Below are 25861 nucleotides of genomic sequence, written 5' to 3'. Positions count from 1 at the left end.
ACTTGTATTATGGGTTACTGGTCTACTTTGATCACCGGCCAACTCTAAACAGCTCCAACTGGGCTCTAAATCCAACTGTGTTAACATCAGTAGATTATTATACTGGTTATTGAAGCTGCATGCATTCAACTGTGTACTAAATCTGTTTGGACCCTGTCCAGTCAAGAATGACCAATCAATATATATATATATATATATATATATATAGGGTTTAAAGAGCATATTCCGTTGGGATCATATGGCATCTTTGCTACGATGTAGCTCTACAATGCAAAATCGCTCCCCCCCCCCCCCCCAGCAGGTCACAAAGCTGCTATTCTTTATCACCAACGCTGTAACAGTCGAGCACAAATCCTCGAAAGGTTGAGCTTAACATATTTTTATTTATCTTTTGGTTCTTCCAAATACCAAAACACATGTTTTCACATATATAGATAGATAGCAAGTTCAAAATATGATTGCAACAATCGATGGCGTTAGGAGAATGAGAGGGAGGGTGAGGCAACCACATGTTTGTAGGGTTATCCTAGACGCCATCGTTCCTCTGGTAATCACAGTAGCTAGCTTCCTAACGTCTGGATGGGGATGAGTCCATCTCTGAAGGTTGGTTGTGCGAGGTTTTTATGTTGAAGGGTAAAACAAATGGGTAACTTTGAAGGTCTATTAACCTCCCACTCATGAACTTTGTAGTTTGAAGCAAAGCTTCCAGGAATTTATAGATTATAATCAAATAGAAATGAACATAAACAGAGGATACTCGTGTACTTCTCTAAATCTCTTTTCCTTAGAGATCATTGTATGGTAATTTTGTAGCAACTACACTGATTATACATATTGTATATATGTTCAAGTTTTACAGGATTACAAATTTACAAGACGTATAGGCTATATGATCAATTAATTACAATTGACTATAAGAATACTAATGGTCTTAAATCTAATGGTCAGTTTTCATTGTTGGAGATTGCCTCTGGAAGTTTATAGCTAGGAGGCTTATCAGCACCCCTCCTTGAGTACTCTCTCCATCTTCGAGCTGCAGCGGCAGCTCTCTTTGCTCTTTCTTTTGTTTCCTCCTCTGCAACAAGGAAAAAAAAAAAAAAAAGGAAAACAAATTAATGTTGCAATTTTTGATTCATACACAAACATCTAAAAGGCAAAGTTAATGTTAAATAGACCACAACAATGCAGACAAAGTTACAAATGGAAACAGAAAACATTACTCCAGATTTAACTCTTAAGTGCCTACAATCCTAGCATGCATTATAAATTGTTTGATGAGTTAGTTAATGGCAAGCTTGAAGTTAAAAATTATATCATGTTGAAAGCCTTTACGAGCTGAGGTAGGAAAAACCAGTAACAAAGTAGATCCAGAAGATGCTGTGATCCAAGAAGCATCTACCAAAATAAGCGGTGTAGAAGAACTCCATGGAAGGTAGCACGGCTGGATATGTGCATAGAATAAGAATGTACGATACCTTATAACCACTGGTTATCAAACATGTAGTTTAGCAATCACTGAAATATCTAAGTCAAAGGTAGTTTAGATCAAATTTGAGGCACTAATAGTTCCACAAGCAGTAATTTTGTTTTTTTTTCTTATTTTCTGGAAAGCTTTCTTAGTGGTGTTATAAAAAGGTAGTGACGAAAGGGAGGAATATTTGAGAGAGATTGACTTTCTTTGAGATGAAAAACACATCCAGATGTCCAAAGCTCTTAGGATCATACATGAAGGAGGCTAAAACAGTGAGAGTGTGATACATGAAGGAGGAGGTGAACTACACTCATATACAGTAAATTCAAATTTTTTTTTTTAATTCTGTATATCTATCAAACATTAAGTAGCATACTGTCATCTAGTATAATTATTATGAGATTTACTGAAAGAAAAACTTTCTTATACCTGAACTCTGGTAGTCTTTGGGTTTGCCCCATACATTATCCCAGTATGATTCCGTTTTATCTGAATCTTTCTGCTTTGTCATCCTCACTTTAGCCTGTGCCTGTAATAATATCCATGTATTCAAATGGAGAGTAGAATGCAATCAGTACTTTTAAACTTATAGACAGCCATCTAGAGTTTTAATACCAAGAGGAAAGACCAGCATATATAGGAGTTGGCAATTCATGAACACATCTCTTTGGATTAGAATATCAGACTATTTAACTATCCAGGGACACCTTTGGTTCATACAACTGACACAACCAGTACCACAGATTAAACATGAGTCACAACTGTACCCTTCCTGTTTCCCTACTTCTCCCCTTCCCACCCCAATTCAACTTTCCATAAAAAGTCCTAAAGTGAAAAACATTCCCCAGTCCTTGTCTTTTTACTTTTCATTCTTGTATCCTGGGAGCAATATTGTTTACTGCTGCTTAGCTCACATTGGTTACATAAGTATTTCTGGTCTTTTATCAAGTCTAGAAAACAAAAAAAGTATGTTTCCTAGATTCAAACTAGTTGATGTAGCATCTTCACGATCTGTCGTAATAAAAGTTTGTTTCCTAGTAAATCATAAGTTCCAAAAGTACGCCAGGTTACTCTATACGATAAAGCTATGTGATAGGCATGAAGTTCTCTAGCTTCAAATTCTCGGGAGAAATTTGAATATAACAACCTAACAGTGATTTTTAGCTGGGTTGAACTATTCCAATCAATTATGTATCTAAAAAGACAAGACTGATAACTTCCTTTCATATTCAAATGTATCTGGATGAAATCCAAGGGCAAAAATTTATTGTGTTGACATTTCAAATTTCTTTTTCATGACTTAACATGGCTTAATACTGTAATTTGTGAGACCAGAACATAGAAAAATAGATGAAGGTCACAAACAAATATCAGTTCTTACCAAGACTTTTGCTTGCCTCTTTTGCCATCGAGAACTTGCCTGCCACAGTATAAAGGATGTATGAGTAATAAAACAACTCAGCCAGCTATCACAATGCTAAAGAGATGCCTTACATGAGTGTCTTTTTAAAGATGTTTTAGGAAGAAGAGTTTTAGAACCAAGAGTTAATGATGGTAACGCATAATTACATGTAACAAATATTTCTACATCCTTCTCCATTTGTCTTTCGATAACATAAGACTGTAAGACCAATGAGAAATTTCAAAAAAAAAAAAAAAAATTAAATAAATAAATACAACACAATATTCTTAGTTCATAATTTCAAGACTGGCTTCATTTGTATAGAAAATGCATATCTAGAATAGAAATAGTAATGTACCGTTCTGAAAACATCTGCTGATGCTGAGCCCATACCTGCAAGCATCAGTGCGACCTGACCATTCACAAAAACTCTTTTAGCCACCAATATAAATGCAGTTTTGTTGGTTTAAGAAGGTTTAGACAGCTATACATACACAGAACTGATAACCACAAATAACTTGTGATCAAGGAGATTACAAAGATGCTCAGAAGTAAAGCATCTTCAAAATGGCGACATTACTCAGAAGGTTATATAAAAAAAGGAACTCATATGGAAAATACAATTTACACTGATTGTTTGCCTTACATTTACTCTTTCTACTCTGCGCATTTCATCTTCAAGCAATGATAGTTGTGCAGCAGAAGTCCAATGGATGCAATCAACAGGGCTGAAATAAAGAAGATTTTGTTAACTAACAGTTTGAAGTCTATTGTTGAAGCAACTTCAAGACATCTGGAACTGCAATTAATGAGTTTCTTAATACCTGAAACTTGAATCTAAATGTCAAGTTTCTGACAACAGCACATACATGCATGAAAGCATAGGAAGTAATATTGATGAAAATTTTGAACCAGGAGTGATGCTGTGATAGATTGTCTCAACCATATACAAAGTAACTTTTTCAGCAGCCAACCCTATATTACAAGTGAAACTAATTATCATTCATTTTGGAAGTGTATCCTACTTTGTATCTAATTACAAGCAAACAATGACCACAAAAAAAATACATTATTCCTTAATATTCTTAGATGTTGTTTAGGTTTATCCTCCCATATCTGAGACCAGTTTTTTAAGGCTTGCACAACAATGAAGCTGGCATTGAATTCAATTGACAAAGAAGATTGGAAACTGAACTTGACAACTTTCATTGCAAATGTTCATCATATTATCATGACCACGAAGCAGGACTTACCAACTATCAATTGCTTGTTGAACTAAATCTTGATTTCCACACTGACTATATACTCTGGCTCTTCCAAAGTCTTCCTCGATTGCAAAGACATCTGGTGCAACATTGGCACAGTTTTTGCAGCCTGAAAAGATAAATAGGTTATAGATCGCCATACTAACATCAGTACTCAAAGGTAGCAAGGAGTTCAAGAGTTTCTTTTTTCTTTTCTTTTTTAAACGAATGTCCTAGAAAGCAAGCTCCAATTAAATTCATACATGGAATAACCCCTTAGCCTCTTAACACAGGCATACCTATGCAGCTAAACTCATCAACGAATGTGTGATCTTTTGGTGCAGAGTTATCTACAAAAGGATTGATTGCAGTCAATGCATAACCATGAATTTCATCATAAACCATGCGCTGCACAGGGTCACTGAGAACCTGCACTAAAATGCTTTAATTCTAGTGAAATCACAAAAACAAAACAACAACAACAAAAAAGACCAAAACATTTTAACCGCTTCGAGCTCAGAACCTTTACGGAAACCCACCTCATAGACCTCATTGATGAACATACAGAAATTTGTTGTCTCCGGATTATCACCACTCAAGTCAGGATGACAAGCCTTCATACAATTGTAATAGGCTTTCTTGATCTGTGCTGGCGTTGCATCTGGAAGCTATAGTAACATATACAAACCCAACCAATGACATCATATATACAAATCCATGCATTCCACAACAAGTAAACAGTAGAAAAGAAACAAAGATCAAGAAAACCATTATAAGATATACAATTTGCCAACCAGATGTGAAGTCTCTAAATTCAGAACTACACATGCATCACTGACTACAACATTTTGCATATCCAAACAAAACCCCATCAAACCAAACAAACAATACGCTCTCAGAACTAAACAAACAAAACCCAGATGAGTTTTGAAGCATTTACCAAACCCAAGACAGAGTAATAGTCATCAGCCAAAGCGTCAACTGAAGTAGAGCCCTCAGTTGCGACTCTGACTCTGCCAATGGCTCTTCGCTTCCCAGCATGTCCCATCAAACTCAAGCTATTATTGCCGGTCCTGGCCAACACGCGCCATGGGCTTCTTGAGCACAAGCTCGGTGGTAGTAATGGGTTCTGGAACTTGAGAGCTTCAGTGAAAACAGGGGACAGCAACTGAGCCATTGGACATGAAACTCAACCTTGTTACAGAGGAGAAAGAAAATGAGAACAGAGTCAAATAATCGATGAATTAATTGAAGTCGGATATTTTTGGATAACGAAAAAATGGAATTTTTGAAGGTTTTTGAGGTGGAAGAAATTTTGGCGTTGCAATTGAGGGTGTGATGCTGAGATGGCAGTTGCAGAGCCAATTGTTTTCCCTAGAATCTGGACGAACCTCAGTTGAATCCCACAGTCAAGTACGTATAGCATACATAGGACACGTGTCACCTCGTGTCTAATTGTTGCTTCACGCTTCCAGCAACTGCTTTTTGTCCATAGTGGCAAGCTAGGGGAAGTTTCCATACTTTGGATCATGCCACATTGTGCGCTTGGGTTTTGGGAGGGGGTGGGGTTGGTCGGGTTGACATGCAAATTTCTAATTTTCAACTCGTTTAATTTTGTGTGGGTTTCAAGTCGTGTTATCAGGTTGAGTTGGAATTGACAACCTTAATTCTAGAATTTCTCGATCTATCAAAATTAGCTGGTAATGAAACAAATAGCCTTAAACCTGCAGATAGCTAGGTCCTAACTCGAACATTTAGTTGACAATATACAAACTACCCAAATTCAGGAACCGATCGAAATCTATGATGACAGTTTTCAACTTGAAAGAGCATAGAGTTAATTGAAAACTAAATACAAATTTAAAAATTAGAGACAACTAATTAATTAGGATTAGGTGTTTCTAATTATTAGGGTTGAGAAATTATTTGTAATTAATTAAATGTTCTTGTACTCGAGGCTGTTGCTTGTACCTAGAGTACCATGATTTGAACAAAGTGCTCCCATTTGGAGGTAGAACAAATTAATGTATTTGTATACCATAGACTTGTCCTGTTTTTCTGTTTCTTCAAGGCAAGCTCGGAGTTTTAGCACCTTGATTCATTTTATCAATATATTCTTTAAACCTCAGCGTCTATCAACATCTATTCAATTAGAGAAATCAACCTAATGCGACATTTGTGATTTGTATATTCTACCTATATGCACCAATTGTAAATATGTCATATGTCCAACAAAAAAAATGGAGATGTCCTTTGAGAGGTTATGTGATGGCATCATCACGAGTTGAGCCAAGTAAACCATCTGCTATATGGACTTTTAAGAGTAAAATTCAAACTTCTCATTTTACAATCTCCACTCTACTTTTTTTTTTTTTTTTGTAACTTAAGTTTTTCCTTTTGCTAAAAGTTTTAATGAAAAAAGGAAATGAGTATAGATTACAACTTAGCGGGTGAATTTCATCATCCTAAAAGAGTTATAACAGTTCGAACAAGTAAACAATTCATCAAGCTCCAACAGATCAACAGTGTAAAAGTATTTCAAATTAGAACTTTCAACTTCACCACTTGTATCGGAAAAAAAAAAAAACTTCATCACTTGCAACATATGGTAATATATAATGATGCTATTACTATTATTACATCTGTCTAAATTCCAGAATGAAATTAAGTGATCAATAGTCAGTATCAAATAACTTTGCACAATAAAAAAGAAAAAACCTGAGAGAAATTATGGTCTAGGTTTTGCAGGACTACTTTACTAAACATGGTAGAATATTACGATGTGTCAAAGGAAATTCTTTGGCGGTAGAAGAATCCAGTTGAAAACAGATTCACAAAGCAAATGAAACTTAAATCAGAGATTCTTGATTCAAGTTAGTGTCTATGTATACATCACAATGCAAGCTCAGGTCTTGATTCAAGTTAGTGCCTAAGTATGCATAACACGGCAAGCTCAGGTAGCCAACATCATCAGCAGCATAGCAAAACAAGAAGATCAACAACTTTTAACTTCAGTATTGTAGAACAGAACCTCGAGAGAAGCCAGAGCTACCGAAGGTTGGCTGAAACTTATTAACTGAAAGCTGAGTCAGAATTCAAATCCTTGCTCCCTATATCAAGAGAAATCCCCAGATTGACACTGCACAGCTTGCCCGAACACTTAATAGTATATTTTTCAAAAATAAAAAACAGATACTTGCAAAAAGGATCCAGAAAAGATATAAATCAGCAAGACTACCTAAATACCTCATGATTACCACAAAAGTCCTCAACTAAGCCTAGCCTATGAACCCATCTTCTACATGTTCAGTAACAAGTTTCATGCTCAATAGAAAGGAACCCCGGTATCATATTTTCATATCTTTTTCCTTTCTTCTATGGTTCTACCTAACCTATATTGATTCTGTGAATTGAAGAATTGAGATCTTGATTCATCAAATCAGCTTGGTAACATATAAGATCACATCTGACAACCACAACCACAACATCTACATAACAGGACCCTCTCCCTCCGCTTAGAATCCGAATTTCATAAATCTATTATTATGAGCCACTTGTATCAACGTCTATGACATCCTAAGTTAATCTAACTATTTTTTTTCTTTTTGAACTGCAGACACACTAATAAAAGGAAACAAAATTTTTGAAGTTAATATTCCACTATCTGCAATTCTGCAAATATTGAGAAGTTAACATAAGAGATCCTGGTAGAGAAGAAAGAGATGCGAGTAAAAAATAAATATAAATAAAGTAACAATGAGCATTTTTGAACCACTCTAAAAGTAGTACTTTGCTCTCAAAGAATCTCTCATCTCCTCCAATAAGAAATGAAAACATCATTTCATTTGAAAGTTAAGTAGCAGAATAGCAAATATTAAGTAATATTCAATGACTTCATATTATTATCTTTATAAAACGGAAATAAGTTTGTAATCATTACTGTAGGAAGTGGAGTTAAACTTCTATTTTTCTCTTTTAGGAATCAAAACCATTTTTGAAAATGGACTCAACCTTTTATCCCTCTCTGGTCTGGTCCAACCATAAAATGTACGTAAGAAACCGATTTATTAATTTCATGTGAACAATTACTCACACGAAAAGAATTCAATATACATGCTTCCCTCTCTGGGTTAGAGTTCTCAGTTTTATCTGAACTGACTCTCAACAATGCAAACCAGCATCCCTGGAAAAAGTGAAGCATAGATTTAAAAACTTATTTCAAACAGATGAGAAAAAAGGAAGAGAATACAATAATGCAGATGTTCTTGCAGTAATTCTCCAAACGCATTAGTTCGTCTAAAAGTAAAAGGAAATTTATTGAGTATTAATTTGGAGTAAGAAAAGACACTCACCAGTAGGCCCTGAAGAAACTGGCGTCAATGACTTGCCCAGTCTTACATGGTATGGGAGTAGTTTGTTCACTAAAAGCAGTGTCTTAAAGTTGCAGAACCCAGCAGGACCAGCAGACTAGATGTAGAGCATTACAGGTTAGTAAAGCCACCTTGCTTCAGATTCAACAGTACTCTCCACCATTTATAATGTATGTTGTAGAGCAAGCTTATCACCCAAATCATCAGATGCTTACAAAAATAACTAGAGTGGGGGCGGTGGTTCACATAATTCTTCAGGGTATGTCATTTACAGCAGCAAAAATACCAAATTATTAACGTAACAGCCGAGCTAACCGAATTTTTGATTGAAGCTTTCTTGCTTCATTTGTAAACCCTGAAGAACGAAGCCCATCAAGGAGTGCTCGCCTGGTAGAGTAGAGTAATATCATTCCCTCTCTTAAACATTTCATCATAAGCTTAGATGCACAAAGGACCCTTCCAGCCTTGCAAAGATTGAGCACCAAGGAGTCATAGGTAAAAGAATCCCTAGTCTCCATTGAATTGTACAATTCCATTGCACGATCAATTTCACCAGCTTTACCCAAGCCATCAATCAGACAGTTAAAGGCAACCAAGTTTTCCTGGAATCCCATCATATTCATATAATGTAAATGTTGTTGAGCACCAGCAATATTGCCCGCCTTACACAATCCATCAATCATGATTGTATGGGTATACTTATCACACAAAAGGCCCCCATTTTCTATTTCATCCAACAACTTATAGGCAGCTTCAACCTTGCCTTCTTTACAAAGCTTATTAAGTAAGGTGTTATAAGACACCAAATCCATTTCAATGCCACTATTCATCATCTGTTCCATGAAAGCATTTGCTCCTTCCATCCTTCCAGTCTTAAGTAAAGCGGCAATGACTGTGCAGTATGCAAAGCCGTCAAATGTATACCCTTTACTCTTCATCTCTGACATAATCTCAAGCCCTTGGTCGTATTGCTTAGACCTAAAGCAGCAACTCATAACTGTAGTGTAGGTTACGGCATTTGGCTTATGACTTGATTCTCCAAGGTCCTTTAGAATTCTCCTCGCTTGCCCCACTCTACGTGCCTTGCAAAGCCCACTGATAAGAATATTGTATGTCACTAACGGGGGAACAAATCCATGACGTTGTAAATTCCTAAATAACATAAGAGCATTGTCCGTGTACCCATTTTTACAAAGACCATTAATCATAATATTAAATGTAGCTGCATGAGGAGTGAGGTCGCTAAGTAAAATATCCTGGAAGACTCTGTTGGCTTCATCAGGTTTCCCTAACTTAAAGAAACAGTGCATCAGAATATTGTAACTCCACACATCAGGATGTATACCTTCCTGTAACATTTCCTCAAACAGATCCAGGACTCGAGATAATAAGCGATTCCTGGTGGCCCCGGATATCAAAGAATTGTAAGTAACGACATCCGGACTTATCCCAGCTTCTTTCATTCTATGAACAACGGAATAAGCCGCATCTACGCTAACAAACTGACAATATGCATGAACCAAAGTATTGTAAGTGACTACATCTGGAATCACCCCTAATCTTATACCATCAATTATAACGGCCTCCGCTCTCCCCAATAGCCGGACTTTACAAAATGAAGATATGCATACGTTCAACAGCAAAGTCGATAATCTACAGACCATCATTTACATCACACATAATGACTTGCTAACAGAAACCGAAACCTGTAATATTTCAAAACACAAAGTGTTAAGGATACTCCACTTCATTATATCTTTAGTATCATCAAAATTATCTCTCCCAACATAAGCGACCGTGACAACATTGAACCTATCGATCTGTCACTCAATACATAATCAATTCTTCAACAACAACAGTAATAGCAGAATATGCACAATATTCTTCAAGATACGAACAAGTAGTAGAGTAGAAAGAAATAAAGGTGAGATTGAATTGGCCTAACAATGGCGGCAGACTGTAAATTGGATACGAATAGGTGATGCCCAAAATTATATATGTATGGCCAGGGGCGGATCCAGGATTTGAGGTTCGGTGGGGCTTGAACTTGTTAACAAAGGGGAAAAAAAATGGTAGAGAATCTCAACGGTGCGAGAGAATTTTATTAATTGAAAAAAAAGATACACCTAGTCAGGGAGGCACATAATGAGCCTTACCCCTCAAATGCATATACAAAATTAAACAATAAACTCAGCAATAAAATAAACGTGCAATGCAATATAATACGAGAGCATAACTAACTAAATCTAACTCTACGAGTACATGAAGCGTCAAACTCTTTAATCACCTCATTGTTGTCAATAGATTCAGCATACTCTTTCTCAATGTGAAGGACCATACAATCCATTATGCCAATACAATTATAATTCACATATATGTAACACCTAAAATTTCAATTATGAGAGTAATTCCAATACATTTATCAAAATAGCAAGATTTAAATATTTAATGACGGTATTTACCCTTATTTTCTTTCAACCTTTCTCAACGGAATTGTGGCCTCTGCTTCTCCTCACTAACCTTAGTGACCGAGTGCAACTGATAGTCTGATACAAGTTGTTACAAACTGCAATTGAAGAAGAATTTTATTACCATTAAATGGAAATCAAGGTATCAAAATCAAACCCATTTCTAACTACGGACTACCCAATCACTCAATCAGTATCAAGTTATGAGTTATCATTTATCAAACCCATTTCCATTACCTTAATTAAATGGAAATCGAGTTATCAAACAGTCAAACCCATTTCAACATCAAGCATTCAAGATCAAAACTTGCAGCTTGAAGACTTGAAGTGCCGGTCAGCAATTCGGCATTGTCCGCCCCTGTCCAACAATTCAAGTATTCAACAATCAACATCAAGAATTCAAGATCAAAACATCAGAACCAACAAGATCAAATCGAAAATTTGAAATCGAACCCAAATACCCAATTTACATATCACCAAAAATCAGAATTCAGAAACTCAGATTAAGAAGAAGTCAAGAAGAAGAGGAGGAGCCGATGAGGAGAAGAAGACGGAGAGAGAGATACCTGGAGCCTCCACTCGGAGACCGGAGACGGGTTTGCTAAATTGCTAGTTGCAGGTTGCTGGGTAGGGCTTGAAACTTGAAAGGCTGGAGGTGGAGCTCGGCAGTGGGGGCTGGGTGGAGCTTGAAACACCGGAGACGCCGAGACTCGGGAGAGAAGCAGGTTCGGGAGTTCGGTGGGGCTTTGAGATGCCGAAGTGTTCCAAAAAAAAAACCCTATATACCTGACTTTTTTTTGGACCCAAAAAGCGAGGTCGGGTCTGTGTGCTGCTGCAATAGTGCGTGTGTGTCTGTGAGAGTTTGAGAGAGAGTGCAAAATTAGGCATTTGAAATGGACGGAGCGCTATACGTTGGGTGTTGGGTCATCCGGGAGCGCAGAATCTAGGGAAGAAAGCCCGAACACCTGCTTTTGTGCGGGTTTGAGATCAGATTTGGCGTCCTATTTTTCCTTTATATATTTTAGACGAGTCTTTATTTTATTTTCCTTTTTTCTCTTAGTTAAACTACTAAATATATATTGAGCTCGGAACTATATTAAAATAAATAAAATAAAATAAAAAACATTAGTCCACCACACCCGTACATACGTCAGTGAGAATCGAACACATGACATTTACAATGTTGGAATTATAACTTACCAACAGGTCACAGCTCACGGGCTAGCTCGGATCTATATTTGGCAAGAGAGAATCTTAAGTAGGGCAGATGTAATAACCTAAAAGGCTGAAACTTCGTATAACTGTAGAGCACTCTAAGATACCTTAAACTTAGAAATAATCCAAGTATCTTCTAAGCATTTCCTTTTAGAAACCAATGACACCACATACCATTTTTACAAGATACATTATAAGAGGAGTGCTGATTCAAGACCTCTTTAGTCAAGACGAGGACCTTTGACTTCGAGGTCTGGGGGGCAATGTTTGGACCCAAAATGAACATTTTGGCCTGACAAGGCACGTATTGGAGAAATTGAGCCAATATCAGTGGCTCAAGCTATATATTGTCGACAAGCTCGAAATATATATTTAGAGGCTAAATAAAGCCTACTATGGAAGTATGACAAGTCAACTTTAGCATATTTTCCTACTTCGGCTAGGAAAAACCGAGCTAGACAAGGAAGGAGGGGTGGCAGACTAACCAAATGAAATCGAAATGTGCTGACACTTTCCATATCCATTCTAGACAGCCCAAGGATCATTTCTTATGAAGAGTGCAAGAACTTTTGTTGAGTGGAAGGCCTTCAAACAATCAGCCCAATTTTCTACAGAAGCAAAACTGGAAAACTGGACCTGTAAGAGGTCCAGCAGCATTTTCGGCCCAACCACATGGAATAAAAATCTGAAATTTTACCAGGGTGATCTACACTCATAGTGGAACATTTCATATGAAGAAGTCGAAGGAATATAATGAAGTCTTGTTGGAGAAATAATTGAAGGAATAAAGGGGCAGAAACTGACCTAAAACCAGCTCAATATTCACATGTTCATGTTTCCTACCCACATGAAGAAAGCTAGATGCTTTTCTTCTTTTCCTTGGATATATTTTTCAAGACAATCTCTTTAATAGATCATCATCACTTCCATGTTGTTGCACCTTCATGCCTTGCTTTCATTTCATCATTTCTCTATCTTTTCCATATTTTACAAATCACTTTCATATTCCACTTTCATTATTTTTCTTCCACTCATCATTTCACTCTTCTTTTTCTTCCCTATATAAACACCTTCTCTTCTCATTCTAAAAGACACATTCACAACACAACAACAACATCTCTAAGATGATCTAAGTTCTCTCTAGAGCAAACCTCTCTAAGAGCAACTCCTCTCCCTCTCTTTCTCTTTCTCTTAGCGGTGATCACACTCCCAGTCCTAGTCTTCTCAGAAGCCGACTTTCAGTGCCACCAAATCCTCTGTCAACGTGCTTCGGTCCTAGTCTCCTCGGGAGCCGACGGTAGTGCCGCGACCACAACGGTTACAGAACCAGCCAAGCAAGGGTAACGCCCTAGCAACCCAGCCAAGCTAAAGTCACGCTTTAGCAAGATCTCAACATTTCCCGGTGATGTCGCTCTGCTCGATCTACAATATTGAGTATCGATTGTGTTAACAAGAAGCTCAGCAAAAGTCCTCGCCACGAGGCACAAAGAATCCCACGACGAGGTTGGTGCTCTCCTCGTCCACAATTGCTTGAAAAGAAGTCAGGTCAAGGGACATCCCCGACTACCGCACCCGAACGGTGCTGGCACGCCCGCGCAATAAAAGAGACTGTTGACCAGCTGCAACAAAATTGGAGCCAAACATTTTGGCACGCCCAGTGGGACTACACCAGAGTTTTTTTGTGTTCACCATCATTGGGATGCCAGAGGAAAATCTTTACCAAAAGAAATTCCTGAAGTCATGGCGACGATAGAAGGCTATGTGCCCATTCCCATTCCGGAGAATGCGAGCATAGAGGAGCGACTTGCTATCTTTCAACAGAACACTGCTTCGTATTATGCGAATTTGAAAAAGGTCCTGGCGGCGCAGCAGAAGAGGAGGGATGAACTTTTCCAATCAGCCCAACAAGATTCGTGGCAGACTTGGGAGCAGCTGGCCGACGTGACCCAACCAGCCCAAGAAAACCACCAGCAGTCGATGAATGTCGTTGCGACCCAGCACAAACAGACCTCATCGGAGTTCGCGACCTTGTGCAAAGAAGGTTCCAGCTTGGCTACTCAAGTCAGTTCGCATCAAGACAAATTGGAACATCAAGAAGCTGCTCGCGAAGAGGTCATTTCTGAGACTAACTTGCCTATAGGTGGCAATCAACCTAAGGGTCTCACTGGTGAATCACAGCCTTACATAGAGGCTACTTATGGAGAACGTCATCAACAAGATTGTTCTTCAGACAAGAAAATTGTCTCTGAACAAATATCTGATGTCTCCACTGATCAAGCCAAATATGTGGCTACTGATCAGATGCATGGGGGGCAAGATATGACCCATGATCATCCCTTTGATCAAGAGAAGTTGGCGACAGTTGGCGACAAAGCCGATCTTGGGACACCGTCATCTTCCAAATTACAATTGGAGATCATGTCTCGTCAACCAACAAAGATACTTGGGGGGCAAGAATACCCCTCTCACGAGCCAAATTCCTCCAAATTCTTCAACGAGAAGTATCTTTGTTCTTTTTCTACAAGCTCTCATAGGAGGGATTTTTACCCTACAAATTTTGATACATCAGAGCTTGGAGTGAAGCATAGATGGCCTCCCCCGTGGCCTTCTGGAGGTTAGCCAAATATAGTGCTGCTAACTTCTTTCTTTGTTTTTAAATTTCCCGTCAATTTTCAGTTTTCATTTTTATTTTCGTCATTTGTGAATCATAACGGAATAGGTGAAGTCTCTTTTGTTAATATTGGCCTAAACTCCTTATTGGTGCCTAGTTCAGGTCCCTTAAGGTTAAGGGCGGCTTTTATTAACACTTGTTGAACTGTCTTCACACTTATGACCTTTCTCATCTTAGTAAGTATAGCCTATGTGAAATGGTGTCTAGAAAAGGGACAACGTTCATGACAGGTTCTTGAATCCAGAAGTGCGTGCAAATGGGCCTAAACCACTATGTGGGAGTAGCTCATGCCAAAATGGATTCTGCCTCTCTTGTTCGCCCTCCCCCACCTGGCCATTTCAGTAAGGTTGCCCAAAGGATTTGAAAGAAAATTTGTGTCTAGACGACTATACTTGGGCCGCATGTCTAAACCTTGATTCACAATGTCTTATTAAAATAAATAAATAAAAAAAAAAAAAAAAATACAAAAAGAGTTTCAAATTTGTGTGTCGCGGAGGATGCAAAAAATTGTGTTCTTGCCTAATGGTGGCTGGAACTTGCTAATATACTTAAGAGGCCATTGGTATTGGTCTAGGCACATATACAAGAGGCATTTAATATGCCTAGTATGGTATTAGCAGTGGAGGAGGTCAACTCAATATTTTTGCCAATAATTGTGGCGAAAGCTGGGTTGCGAATTGTTGGCAGCGAAGTGATTTTAATTACATGGCCTCGCAAAAGATGGTTCGCGAAGGAAGACTGGCGATTAATATATGTATGCTCGCTATGTATAATTAAGAGGGAGAGAGGCTACTGTTCAAGTAATTTTAGTCAAGCCAATACAAGTGGCTTTGGAGCAACGACATTATAAGAGGAGTGCTGATTCAAGACCTCTTTAGTCAAGACGAGGACCTTTGACTTCGAGGTCTGGGGGGCAATGTTTGGACCCAAAATGAACATTTTGGCCTGACAAGGCACGTATTGGAGAAATTGAGCCAATATCAGTGGCTCAAGCTATATATTGTCGACAAGCTCGAAATATATATTTAGAGGCTAAATAAAGCCTACTATGGAAGTATGACAAGTCAACTTTAGCATATTTTCCTACTTCGGCTAGGAAAAACCGAGCTAGACAAGGAAGGAGGGGTGGCAGACTAACCAAATGAAATCAAAATGTGCTGACACTTTCCATATCCATTCTAGACAGCCCAAGGATCATTTCTTATGAAGAGTGCAAGAACTTTTGTTGAGTGGAAGGCCTTCAAACAATCAGCCCAATTTTCTACAGAAGCAAAACTGGAAAACTGGACCTGTAAGAGGTCCAGCAGCATTTTCGGCCCAACCACATGGAATAAAAATCTGAAATTTTACCAGGGTGATCTACACTCATAGTGGAACATTTCATATGAAGAAGTCGAAGGAATATAATGAAGTCTTGTTGGAGAAATAATTGAAGGAATAAAGGGGCAGAAACTGACCTAAAACCAGCTCAATATTCACATGTTCATGTTTCCTACCCACATGAAGAAAGCTAGATGCTTTTCTTCTTTTCCTTGGATATATTTTTCAAGACAATCTCTTTAATAGATCATCATCACTTCCATGTTGTTGCACCTTCATGCCTTGCTTTCATTTCATCATTTCTCTATCTTTTCCATATTTTACAAATCACTTTCATATTCCACTTTCATTATTTTTCTTCCACTCATCATTTCACTCTTCTTTTTCTTCCCTATATAAACACCTTCTCTTCTCATTCTAAAAGACACATTCACAACACAACAACAACATCTCTAAGATGATCTAAGTTCTCTCTAGAGCAAACCTCTCTAAGAGCAACTCCTCTCCCTCTCCTTCTCTTTCTCTTAGCGGTGATCTCACTCCTAGTCCTAGTCTTCTCAGAAGCCGACCTTCAGTGCCACCAAACCCTCTGTCAACGTGCTTCGGTCCTAGTCTCCTCGGGAGCCGACAGTAGTGCCGCGACCACAACGGTTACCGAACCAGCCAAGCAAGGGTAACGCCCTAGCAACCCAGCCAAGCTAAAGTCACGCTTTAGCAAGATCTCAACATTTCCCGGTGATGTCGCTCTGCTCGATCTACAACATTGAGTATCGATTGTGTTAACAAGAAGAACCTTCAGCAAAGTCCTCCACACGAGGCAGAAAGAATCCCCATGACGAGGTTGGTGCTCTCCTCGTCCACAATCACTTGAAAAGAAGTCAGGTCAAGGGACATCCCCGACGACCGCACCCGAACGGTGCTGACACGCCAGCGCAGAAAAGAGACTGTTGACCAGCTGCAGCAAAATTGGAGCCAAACAAGGACATGGCGCCACCCAGAAGAGATGGGCACGGCACCACCACCATAGATGGTGGTATAGTGACGCCACAATGTGGCATAGTGGCATCATAGGCCATGGGTTCCGCTAAAGAGCGTAGGAGACCTATAGGTTCGATGGATTCTCGCCCTAGGAAGAGAGCGAGTTCGGCACAACTTGATCTATTGATCATTGATACTCAAAATCCGTCTCATGAGAATATTCTGGATTGTGGTTATGTCCAAGAGACATTTTTGGGGGACGCCTCAATGTTAGAACCAACTCCTGAGAATATAGAGATCTCTACAAACTACACTAGTGTACATGAGGACGTGGAATTATTGAGACCAATGACATCGAACCTTACTCCGTTGAAAGGAATGCCAATGTAGAGCAGATTGGCCTAAATGGAAAGATGCGATCCAGGTTGAATTTGATTCACTAACGAAGAGGAAGGTTTTCGGGCTTGAGATGCCAACACCTCCTAACATAAAACCTGTTGACATTAATAGGTCTTCGTTAGATAGCGTGATGAGAAAAAGAGATGATAATCTCACCTTATGGCGCAAGGTTTCTCACAAAACTCCCTGGAATCGACTACAAGAAGACATATTCTCTCGTAATGGATGTCATTGCACTCCACTACCTTGTCAGTTTGGTAGTTTCTGAATAACTGAACATGCAGCTTACGAATGTGGTCAGTACGTATCTCTATGGGGATCTAGATACGGAATATAATGAAGGTTCTTGTGAACTTCATTTTCTCAAGTCAAGTGGCTCTAGACCACGGAGCACGTTTGCAACGAGGTTGAAACGCTCACTAAAGTGACTACTTGATTGGAAAGGGATATGTAGCGGACTTATTCACTAAGTCATTACCTAAATCCACCTTCGAGAAACATGTGAAAAGCATCGGATTGAAAAAGTTATCCGAACTCCCATAATTGTAGCAATCAGGGGGAGATATCGACATTAGGGGGAGTTATGATGTCTACATGTTCAATCTCAAAGAGTGAAGGACGTGTTGTGCTCTTTTTGTCCTTCGACCAGGATTATTTTTGTCCCACAGGGTTTTTTATTACCTGGCAAGGTTTTTAACGAGGCAACGGATGAAGCGTCACCACCAAGTTTGAGCGGCACAAGGGGGAGTGTTGAAGGAAAATCAACTTAGTGAGCCTTATCAAACTAGGAGTAGTAATAGGAGAGAATGTTCTAGATTTCCTAATCCTAGTCGGATTAGTATTCCTTGTAACATTAGAATATGTACTTTGTAATCCCTATATATAGGGCTCCTATCTCAATAATAATACACAATTCTCTCATCAATCTCTCTCGAATCTATTTTACTAAAACAATAAGTTATATATAACATATTCAATGTCTTTGAATAGCTAGCCTTTTATTTTATTTCCATTTCATAGAATGAAATAGAAATGAAGGGATTCATTTTGTTGACGGGATATTTATTGGTAAAACCTTCTATAAAAACAATTTATAAGAAACAGACTTCTGCCGAATAAATTTTATAGTCAAGAAGTGACACAATGTTTATGAACACATTGTTGGCGATAACTTCTTACAAAAAATTTAAATAAAATGAGATGCACTTTTTTCCGACGAAATTTCATATGAGAAAAACTCTAGAAAGTTACCAACGAAATATTGTTGTCCAGCAAGTGGCGCATATCCATATGACATAATTGTCGGCAAAAAGCTCCTAAAAAATTAAATAAAAAATATATATAACTTTTGCCGACGAACTTTCATCGCTTGAAAGTTGAAACCTCCCACAAAAAAATTTGCCGATGAAATTTGCTCCATTAAGACACACTTATCCCAATGGAATGTCGTTGGCTAAATCCTCCAACAAACAAGTTAAATAGAAAACGAAGCACCTTCTCCTTTTGCTGTAGTGAAGCAAACTGTTTTACAACAATGATCGTATCTCTCCTAAACTGTTTTACAGGATCAACTCCAATTTACCTATTTGGTCTTCTAGCTCTTATATACTTCGAGGACTTGGCTTCTCTGCTATAATATGACATGCTATAATTTGCTTGGATTCTATCACAACCGTCAGATATAGTTTTAAGGGTCAGCTGATGTCACATCAAGAAACATCAAGAAGTTTTAAGGGCCAGATGATGCACTTTTTTTTCTAGCAAATTATAGTTATAGCAGAGAAGCCAATTTCATACTTCGAAGGTCAGCAAAGCAACAAACATGATCAAGTACACCCAGCTTCCTATTGTTGCTACCCTGGTGCCTGAGGAATTAGTCGTATGAATTGAATTAGTAGTTGAGGTCAAGCCCAGATTGTAGGCTTTAGTTCCATTTGGTTGAAAGAGACCAAAATTCCTCTCTGAAGTTGGTCCAGGCTTCATATTAACTAGTAATGGTACCGCGCTTTGCTGCGGGGTTTGTTGTTGCAAACAATTTACAATAAAAGACAAAGTTTCATGTCCCTAAAATTGTTTCGAGTTTACAAAGCACTGAAGATCAGTCATATATAATGCAAGATTTGAGTTTCTCTTTCTGGCTTTTGAGATATCTCAACCGTGCTTCAATACACTCCTGATCAAGCAGAGTTTTAGTTATTAAATTCCAATTACAGATCTAATAATTTTTGTTGAAGAGAAATAATATAAGATTCTTGAAAGCAAACAAATAATTCTGTCAAGTAATAAAGAAATTGAACTTTGTGAGATCACCCAACCTTACCCATTTAATTATTAAACATCTAGAATGCAGATAATTTCTTTCTTATATCTAAATCTTGGGCATAAAGGTTATCACTATTTGTTGCTGTTGAAGGAATAATTTGAAATCAATTCCCATTAAAAGTAAACAACTTCTGTCCAAAATCATAACATTATGCTGTTCTTGTTTCCTATGATCACAATTTACATTAATTACTAAGCAATTGTATGTCTAGTTATCACTAAACACTATGAATATACTCATTCATTTCAGTTCTAGAGGCAAGGAAGTTGAAACCTTTAATCAAAAACGAAACTTTGATGAATTCCCAAGTGCTGTGAAATCCAAATTACAGTTCTTTCAGTTTCTGAGCAGCCAAACAGATCAATAGAACAAAAGCACATACCTTGAGATGTAAATAAAGAAAGGGAAAAATGGGTATTTACCTCAGAGGGGGAGTCTTTAGCTTGGGGAGACTGCCATTGCCTGCAAAAACAAAAATATGAAAACCCTTTCAATGACATATCGAAATCAATAAAATCTCAATCTTGATCAAAATCAAAATCAAAATCAAAATCAACTGTGGTCAAAATTTTGATGCTTTATTGATAAGTTTGAACCAAATACCCAAAATTGACCGAAAAATTTATATAATGAAGTTAGCTGATACCTTTAAAGATTGAAACTTTGAATGTGAAACAGAAATTCCCAAATTGGGAACAGACTGAAATCGACCAAGACATCCCTTCCTCCTCTCTAGACTTTCCCTCAGCAAATCATTTTCTTCTGATTGGCAGAGAAAAGTCCCCTCCCTATCTGTCTCTCACTCTGTGGAAGTCCAGCAAAAGCTCTTAGAGATTGAATCCAATTACAAAATTCGAATCCAGACCCTATCCCTATCCCTAACCCAATCAATCTCGGTCTCTCTCAAACTCTCACCTAATTTTAAACTATCTATCCAAACAAAGCTATTTCCTCTCCATTTCAATTTTCTACCACCCAAAGTTGCATGCACCGAAATTGAAAACCCAATCAATCGTACCCAAACCATTCGATCAAATAAGAAGCTTACCTGGAGCTTAATCTCTCATATATCTCTGATTGCTCAATCGGATCCTCCGATCTGATCAAGTGAGCTCAATTTCACAAAATCGAAAGTTTGAAAGTTTCCCAAAATGAATAGTGAAGAAGGCTTTCGAACGATACTTGAGACCGGTCCAATCGATCATCGAGGTCTCAGACTCCGGTGTCTTCTACTGCGTTAAGACGGAGATACCAGCAATCGAACTTCTCGTTAAGCAGCCCGTAATTGAGCAAAAATAGGTTATTGAAGAAACGCATAGAAGATTACAGAATGATGGCAGCCCGTAATTTAAAAAAAAAAAAAAAAAAAAAAACAATAAGGGCAAAAGCGTAATTTACTTCGGGCTCGAATGAACAGTGGCACGCGAATGAACAGTACGACCCCAGTGAACAGTCCACGCCCTTTAGATAGATAGAGACTTCTGGAAAAGTATGAGGTCGGTTGCCTCATATAGAGACGTCTGGAAACGTATAGAAGCATGGTAACCCGTAATTAGAAGAAGAAGAGAAGGGCAAAAGCGTCATTCAATTGGGGCTCGAATGAACAGTGGCCACGCGAATGAACAGTCCACGCCCTTTAGATTATAGATAATTTCATTAAAAAGAGCAAACAGATAGACTTCAAGACTAGGCTTCAAAGGTGTACCTTCATTTGCCTCATAAAAATTCTTGTTTTGGTGATGTTATTGGAGCTTAGTAGGTTCACAACTAACAGAAAAGAAGCAGAGCAGTATTGATTCTGCTAACTTTTGCCATAGAGATTGTTTAGTGAAAAGTTTGCTTGCAATTCACTGAAAAACTAAGCACCAGAAGATTGCTAGCATTACTCAATCGCACTCCAAGAATACATCTAAATTGCCCAGAGGCAGAAATTTATAGGATCCAAAGTTGCTAGGACAAAAGTCAGTCTCTCCCCTAATCACTCGGGAAGTATACTTCCTTAACAAACTTGGAAACCAAAAAATACAAACACAAGTAATCCTATCTTTGATCAGCTGATCCATCCATTGCTAGTGGTTTCCTTCTATTTATCATTAAATCCTGACTTAATGTTTTTTCCATCTTTAAATGCAGAAAACCCTTTGGCCACGTTTGGTACCCTTGACTGGAATAGATTGATATTAGGAAATGGATTAGATTGGATCGTAATATCCTAACCTTAGCTGGTGTTTGCAGAAACAAATAGAAGATGGATAGGAAATTAAAAACAAAAAATTCTGATGAAAAATTTATTAAACTAAAAACATGCAGGTACATATTGTCAGAATTTTAAGTTTGTATAATTATCGAGCTTCCATTGTAGTTATTGTCAGGTCGTTTATAGAAGAAGAACGGTTTGGAAATAATGGATCAACATCAGTGCCGGAATCTCTTCTGTAAACAAATGCTGGCTGCTTAGGCAATGGAGGAGATGCTTCACCACTCAACATGATAACAATGGCTGACATGGCAGGTCGGTCCTTTGAATCTTCTTGTACACACAAGAGCGCAACTCGTATGCATCTCATGACTTCATTAGGCTGACATGACTTCAGTGTCGAATCAACAATATCTAATGCTCTACCTTCTCTCCAGAGCTCCCAAACCTGCAGTTGAAATTTAGTTTTAAAAAAAAAAAATACTAGGAGATAAAATGTTAGAAAAATATGTGTTGCTTACACGTCCTATCAAGTTCACGGAAGGATCCTCCAGATCAGAACTATTGTTTCTTTGCCCACTTACAATCTCCAACATTATGATCCCAAAACTAAAGACATCAGATTTCGTGGAAAATCTCCCAAATACTGCGTACTCCGGTGACATGTAGCCACTGTATATAAACAATATAGAATGTTACAGCAGCCAAAGAATAGCATAATGAAGATTAAATGTGATATTTATTATTCTTACTATGTTCCGACAATTCGTTTCGTCTTATCTTGCAGTTGATCCCCGTCGAATATTCTAGCCATGCCAAAATCAGAAATTTTTGGGTTCATCTCATCATCTAGTAGAACATTGCTAGTTTTTAGATCTCTATGGATAATCCTCAATCTTGAGTCTTGGTGAAGATACAGAATCCCACGAGCAATCCCGTTGATAATTTCAAAGCGCTTTTTCCAATCCAAGAAGGACCGTCTTCTGTTATCTACATCAAAATGCAAATGGTACTGTTTAGTAAGAAGCTTCAAATATGTTCTTTTATGAGAAATGGCCTGGACCAATCATTATTTCCTCTACACATACCAAACAGAAAGGAGTCCAAGCTTTTGTTAGGCATGTATTCTAGGACTAACATCCTTTCTTCTCCCTTTATACAACAGCCTAAAAGTTTCACAAGATTCCTGTGTTGAAGTCTTGCTATAAGTGCAACTTCATTTTTGAATTCCTCAATCCCTTGTCCTGAAGTTTTGGACAATCTTTTCACAGCAACTTTTTGTTCATTTGGCAGTTGACCCTGAAGTTATAATACAATATCAATCTTTCAAATAGTCATCAACTTTTGAGGAGCAACTGAACTTTTGAGTAATTAATTAAGAATAGTAAAAGAAATAGCCAGGCCATGCCAGAACCTAATATTGCTAGAAAACAAAAAGGGATTTTTGGAGCTTAGATATGTTTAGGATATCTAAATTTGTTGCTTACCTTATAAACGGAGCCAAAACCACCATGGCCAAGTTCATTGACACGAGAGAAGTTGTCCGTGGCTGCTATTATTGTGTCAAGATCGAAATATTGCAATTCGGGGTGTCTCTGACTTTCCTCAAGCTCCTCTGCCTCCACAAAATCTATGCCTAAACAATAAATAATTATTCTCTACATCATTTTATCCTCGCTGTTAACATCTTCACTTTAGTCCATGTTTATAAGATGCAGATGACCATGTTAAAGTTCTTTCATGTGATTTACAGACGGAACAAGTGTTACCAGCTCCTGAAAATTAAAGCAGTTTAACTAATTAATCAAAATAGATGAGAACTTCTTTCACCTTTTGTGTTCCTGTTCTTCTTACGCCACCAATAGAGAAGCATAATGATTAGTACCAATGCCAGCACAGCAGACAGTATTGGAATGGCCGGCATACCCCTCCTTTCCAAGAAACCTTGTGATCTTCCGGCATTTGCAGCTACATAAGCATGGAAAACAAGTAATTGTGATTCTCGAAACTTACATGTAGTTAGTTGAATTTGCTATTGCAATCAGATTAATTAGTACCTAACACAGTTGCATTCACACGAACGTAGAGATCTTGTCCAAACTCTGTGTACGTTAAAATGTCCATCAAGTCATCATACCATGTCAAGCAATCAACAATCCCTTCATTTTCAGTGCTCAAATATGCTTTGCAAGAACAATTTCTTAGGCACTCCTGCTCGCACTCTTTGGCACTCATTCCTGATTTTAACCATGCTGCTATCGATGTGTCTGGATATTTAACTCTTGCCACCTTCACAAACCCGTCTCCATGTCCACACTTCAACAAACCAAGTCGATTACTCACACATCCACCTGACCCATTTTTCTGATTCCAATCACTTATAGAATTAGGCACATACCCTGATAAACATTCGCACTCAAACACACTAACGTTGTCAGGGCTACATCTGCTGTTGGCACCACACTTTCCATACCCGTCACACCGGGACTTCGGTGCAGATAGGTCTACCTTCCATTGAAGGCCATCATCATCCCAATGAAGGTGCTCGAACGCAGAATTAGTCACTGTTAATCTTGTAATTGCATTGGTTTCATTCATGGAATAATAAGTTTCCTCTTGACTAGTGACCAAACCAGGCCAACGCCCTGGATCAGTTCGGTAATACTTACTCAAACCCTTGTACATAAAAAATTCGGGGGATGCGATCTGATATGGATAGAGCCTAAAGGTATAGTCCCCAGTTCCAGGGTCATCTTGTGACTTCCAAGATGTTAAAACCCATTCTTGCCCAGTTTTCCAATTCACCCCGACTTTCATACCTGGAATTAAAGTATCAGTAGGATAATCAAAACTTTGCCATACATAGATTTCATTATTATCAGCCTGGAACACAACTAAATTTCCTGTATCTAAAAGCTGTGCAGATAAAGTGCTTGTGTTAGCATTTTGAACCGACCGCGACACATTAGTAGACCAAATAGGAGTGCTCTCCATGTTATAAGCATAAAGGACTAGTTCTCCATATCTGTCTATTGTGAGCACACCAGAGGTATCATTTATGGGATTGTTCCTGTTTGCAACCCACACCACCGTTTTATTGGATACTCTAGTCTGAGAATACCAAATTCCAACATACCTGTAGCTAGAATTTCCGGGGCTGAAGAAACCCAATTCAAACTTGCTTTCTTTGGACACTAAATAGTCTCCATCAACATCTTTCAATTGTTCTTCATTCCCTTTTATGGTGTCCCTGGAAGTGCAGAACTGAAAGAGGAGGAAGAGAAGCAGAGCTTTCAAAAACATTTTCTGGTCAATAGCAACTTTCTAGGTGTGAAACAGTGGAATTTTTCTGATTTTCAGAGTTGGGAGGGTAATATATTACGTTGATCTTCTTATTTTCTACTATTAAAACTTTCCCAATAGTCCAATATAGTACACGTTTTGTCAATTATGAATTGACAAAACAAATTCAATTATGAATTGACAAAACAAATTGGACAATGAGCTTTCCCAATAGTACACGTTTTGTCAATTCATAATTGACAAAACAAATTCAATTATGAATTGACAAAACAAATTAGACAATGAGCTTTCCCAATAGTCCAATATAGTAAATTGACAAAATGCACAACAAATTGGACAATGAGCTATCTAGAGTTCTAGACTAGAATGCGATCAAACTGGGGGAGAACTGATCTAGTAATATAGACTTGGACTTGGATGTTGATTCTATGACTCATATTATAATGCAAGAAAATGATTTTCTTTTGAGTTGAAAAGGTCAATCCCATATGCCATTTCAG

The 25861-nt window shown here is 38.1% G+C and overlaps 3 protein-coding genes and 1 long non-coding RNA gene across 7 annotated transcripts; all 4 read right to left on the bottom strand.

Annotated features, from left to right (window-relative positions):
• Window positions 1–765: 765 nt before the first annotated feature.
• LOC133724921 (chaperone protein dnaJ C76, chloroplastic) lies at window positions 766–5392 on the bottom strand. Its single transcript, XM_062151838.1, has 9 exons — window positions 5058–5392; window positions 4657–4785; window positions 4417–4546; window positions 4127–4247; window positions 3520–3601; window positions 3232–3285; window positions 2853–2891; window positions 1901–2000; window positions 766–1075 (listed from the first exon to the last, which is right to left on the bottom strand). The coding sequence occupies exons 1-9, from the start codon at window positions 5292–5294 to the stop codon at window positions 945–947; spliced, it is 1023 nt and encodes a 340-aa protein (XP_062007822.1). The 5' UTR covers window positions 5295–5392; the 3' UTR covers window positions 766–944.
• A 2607-nt stretch (window positions 5393–7999) lies between these two features.
• Window positions 8000–11905, bottom strand: LOC133724920 (pentatricopeptide repeat-containing protein At5g46680). Of its 3 annotated transcripts, none has more exons than XM_062151835.1 (5): window positions 11522–11905; window positions 11193–11313; window positions 10950–11053; window positions 8470–10193; window positions 8000–8300 (listed from the first exon to the last, which is right to left on the bottom strand). In XM_062151835.1, the coding sequence occupies exon 4, from the start codon at window positions 10152–10154 to the stop codon at window positions 8781–8783; it is 1374 nt and encodes a 457-aa protein (XP_062007819.1). In that variant the 5' UTR covers window positions 10155–10193; window positions 10950–11053; window positions 11193–11313; window positions 11522–11905; the 3' UTR covers window positions 8000–8300; window positions 8470–8780. The 3 variants fall into 3 exon arrangements, with proteins under 3 accessions (XP_062007819.1, XP_062007820.1, XP_062007821.1); XM_062151836.1 differs by having other exon boundaries at window positions 10950–11033; XM_062151837.1 differs by lacking the exon at window positions 10950–11053.
• Window positions 11906–19163: 7258 nt separating this feature from the next.
• LOC133737596 (uncharacterized) lies at window positions 19164–21171 on the bottom strand. Its single transcript, XR_009859873.1, has 4 exons — window positions 20910–21171; window positions 20508–20665; window positions 20284–20323; window positions 19164–19711 (listed from the first exon to the last, which is right to left on the bottom strand). It is a non-coding gene; the product is annotated as an uncharacterized LOC133737596 (long non-coding RNA).
• A 964-nt stretch (window positions 21172–22135) lies between these two features.
• Window positions 22136–25424, bottom strand: LOC133724917 (cysteine-rich receptor-like protein kinase 44). 2 transcript variants are annotated; one of them, XM_062151832.1, is made up of 8 exons: window positions 25195–25331; window positions 24116–24877; window positions 23889–24026; window positions 23546–23694; window positions 23147–23357; window positions 22811–23048; window positions 22580–22730; window positions 22136–22506 (listed from the first exon to the last, which is right to left on the bottom strand). In XM_062151832.1, the coding sequence occupies exons 2-8, from the start codon at window positions 24873–24875 to the stop codon at window positions 22204–22206; spliced, it is 1950 nt and encodes a 649-aa protein (XP_062007816.1). In that variant the 5' UTR covers window positions 24876–24877; window positions 25195–25331; the 3' UTR covers window positions 22136–22203. The 2 variants fall into 2 exon arrangements, with proteins under 2 accessions (XP_062007816.1, XP_062007815.1); XM_062151831.1 differs by having other exon boundaries at window positions 24116–25424.
• Window positions 25425–25861: the final 437 nt, after the last annotated feature.

Source organism: Rosa rugosa, chromosome 1 (genome assembly GCF_958449725.1).
Source record: "Rosa rugosa chromosome 1, drRosRugo1.1, whole genome shotgun sequence".
In the NCBI taxonomy this organism is placed as follows: Eukaryota; Viridiplantae; Streptophyta; class Magnoliopsida; order Rosales; family Rosaceae; genus Rosa; species Rosa rugosa.
The sequence above is the reverse complement of the archived record's forward strand: the minus strand, read 5'-3'. Positions and strand labels throughout refer to the sequence as shown.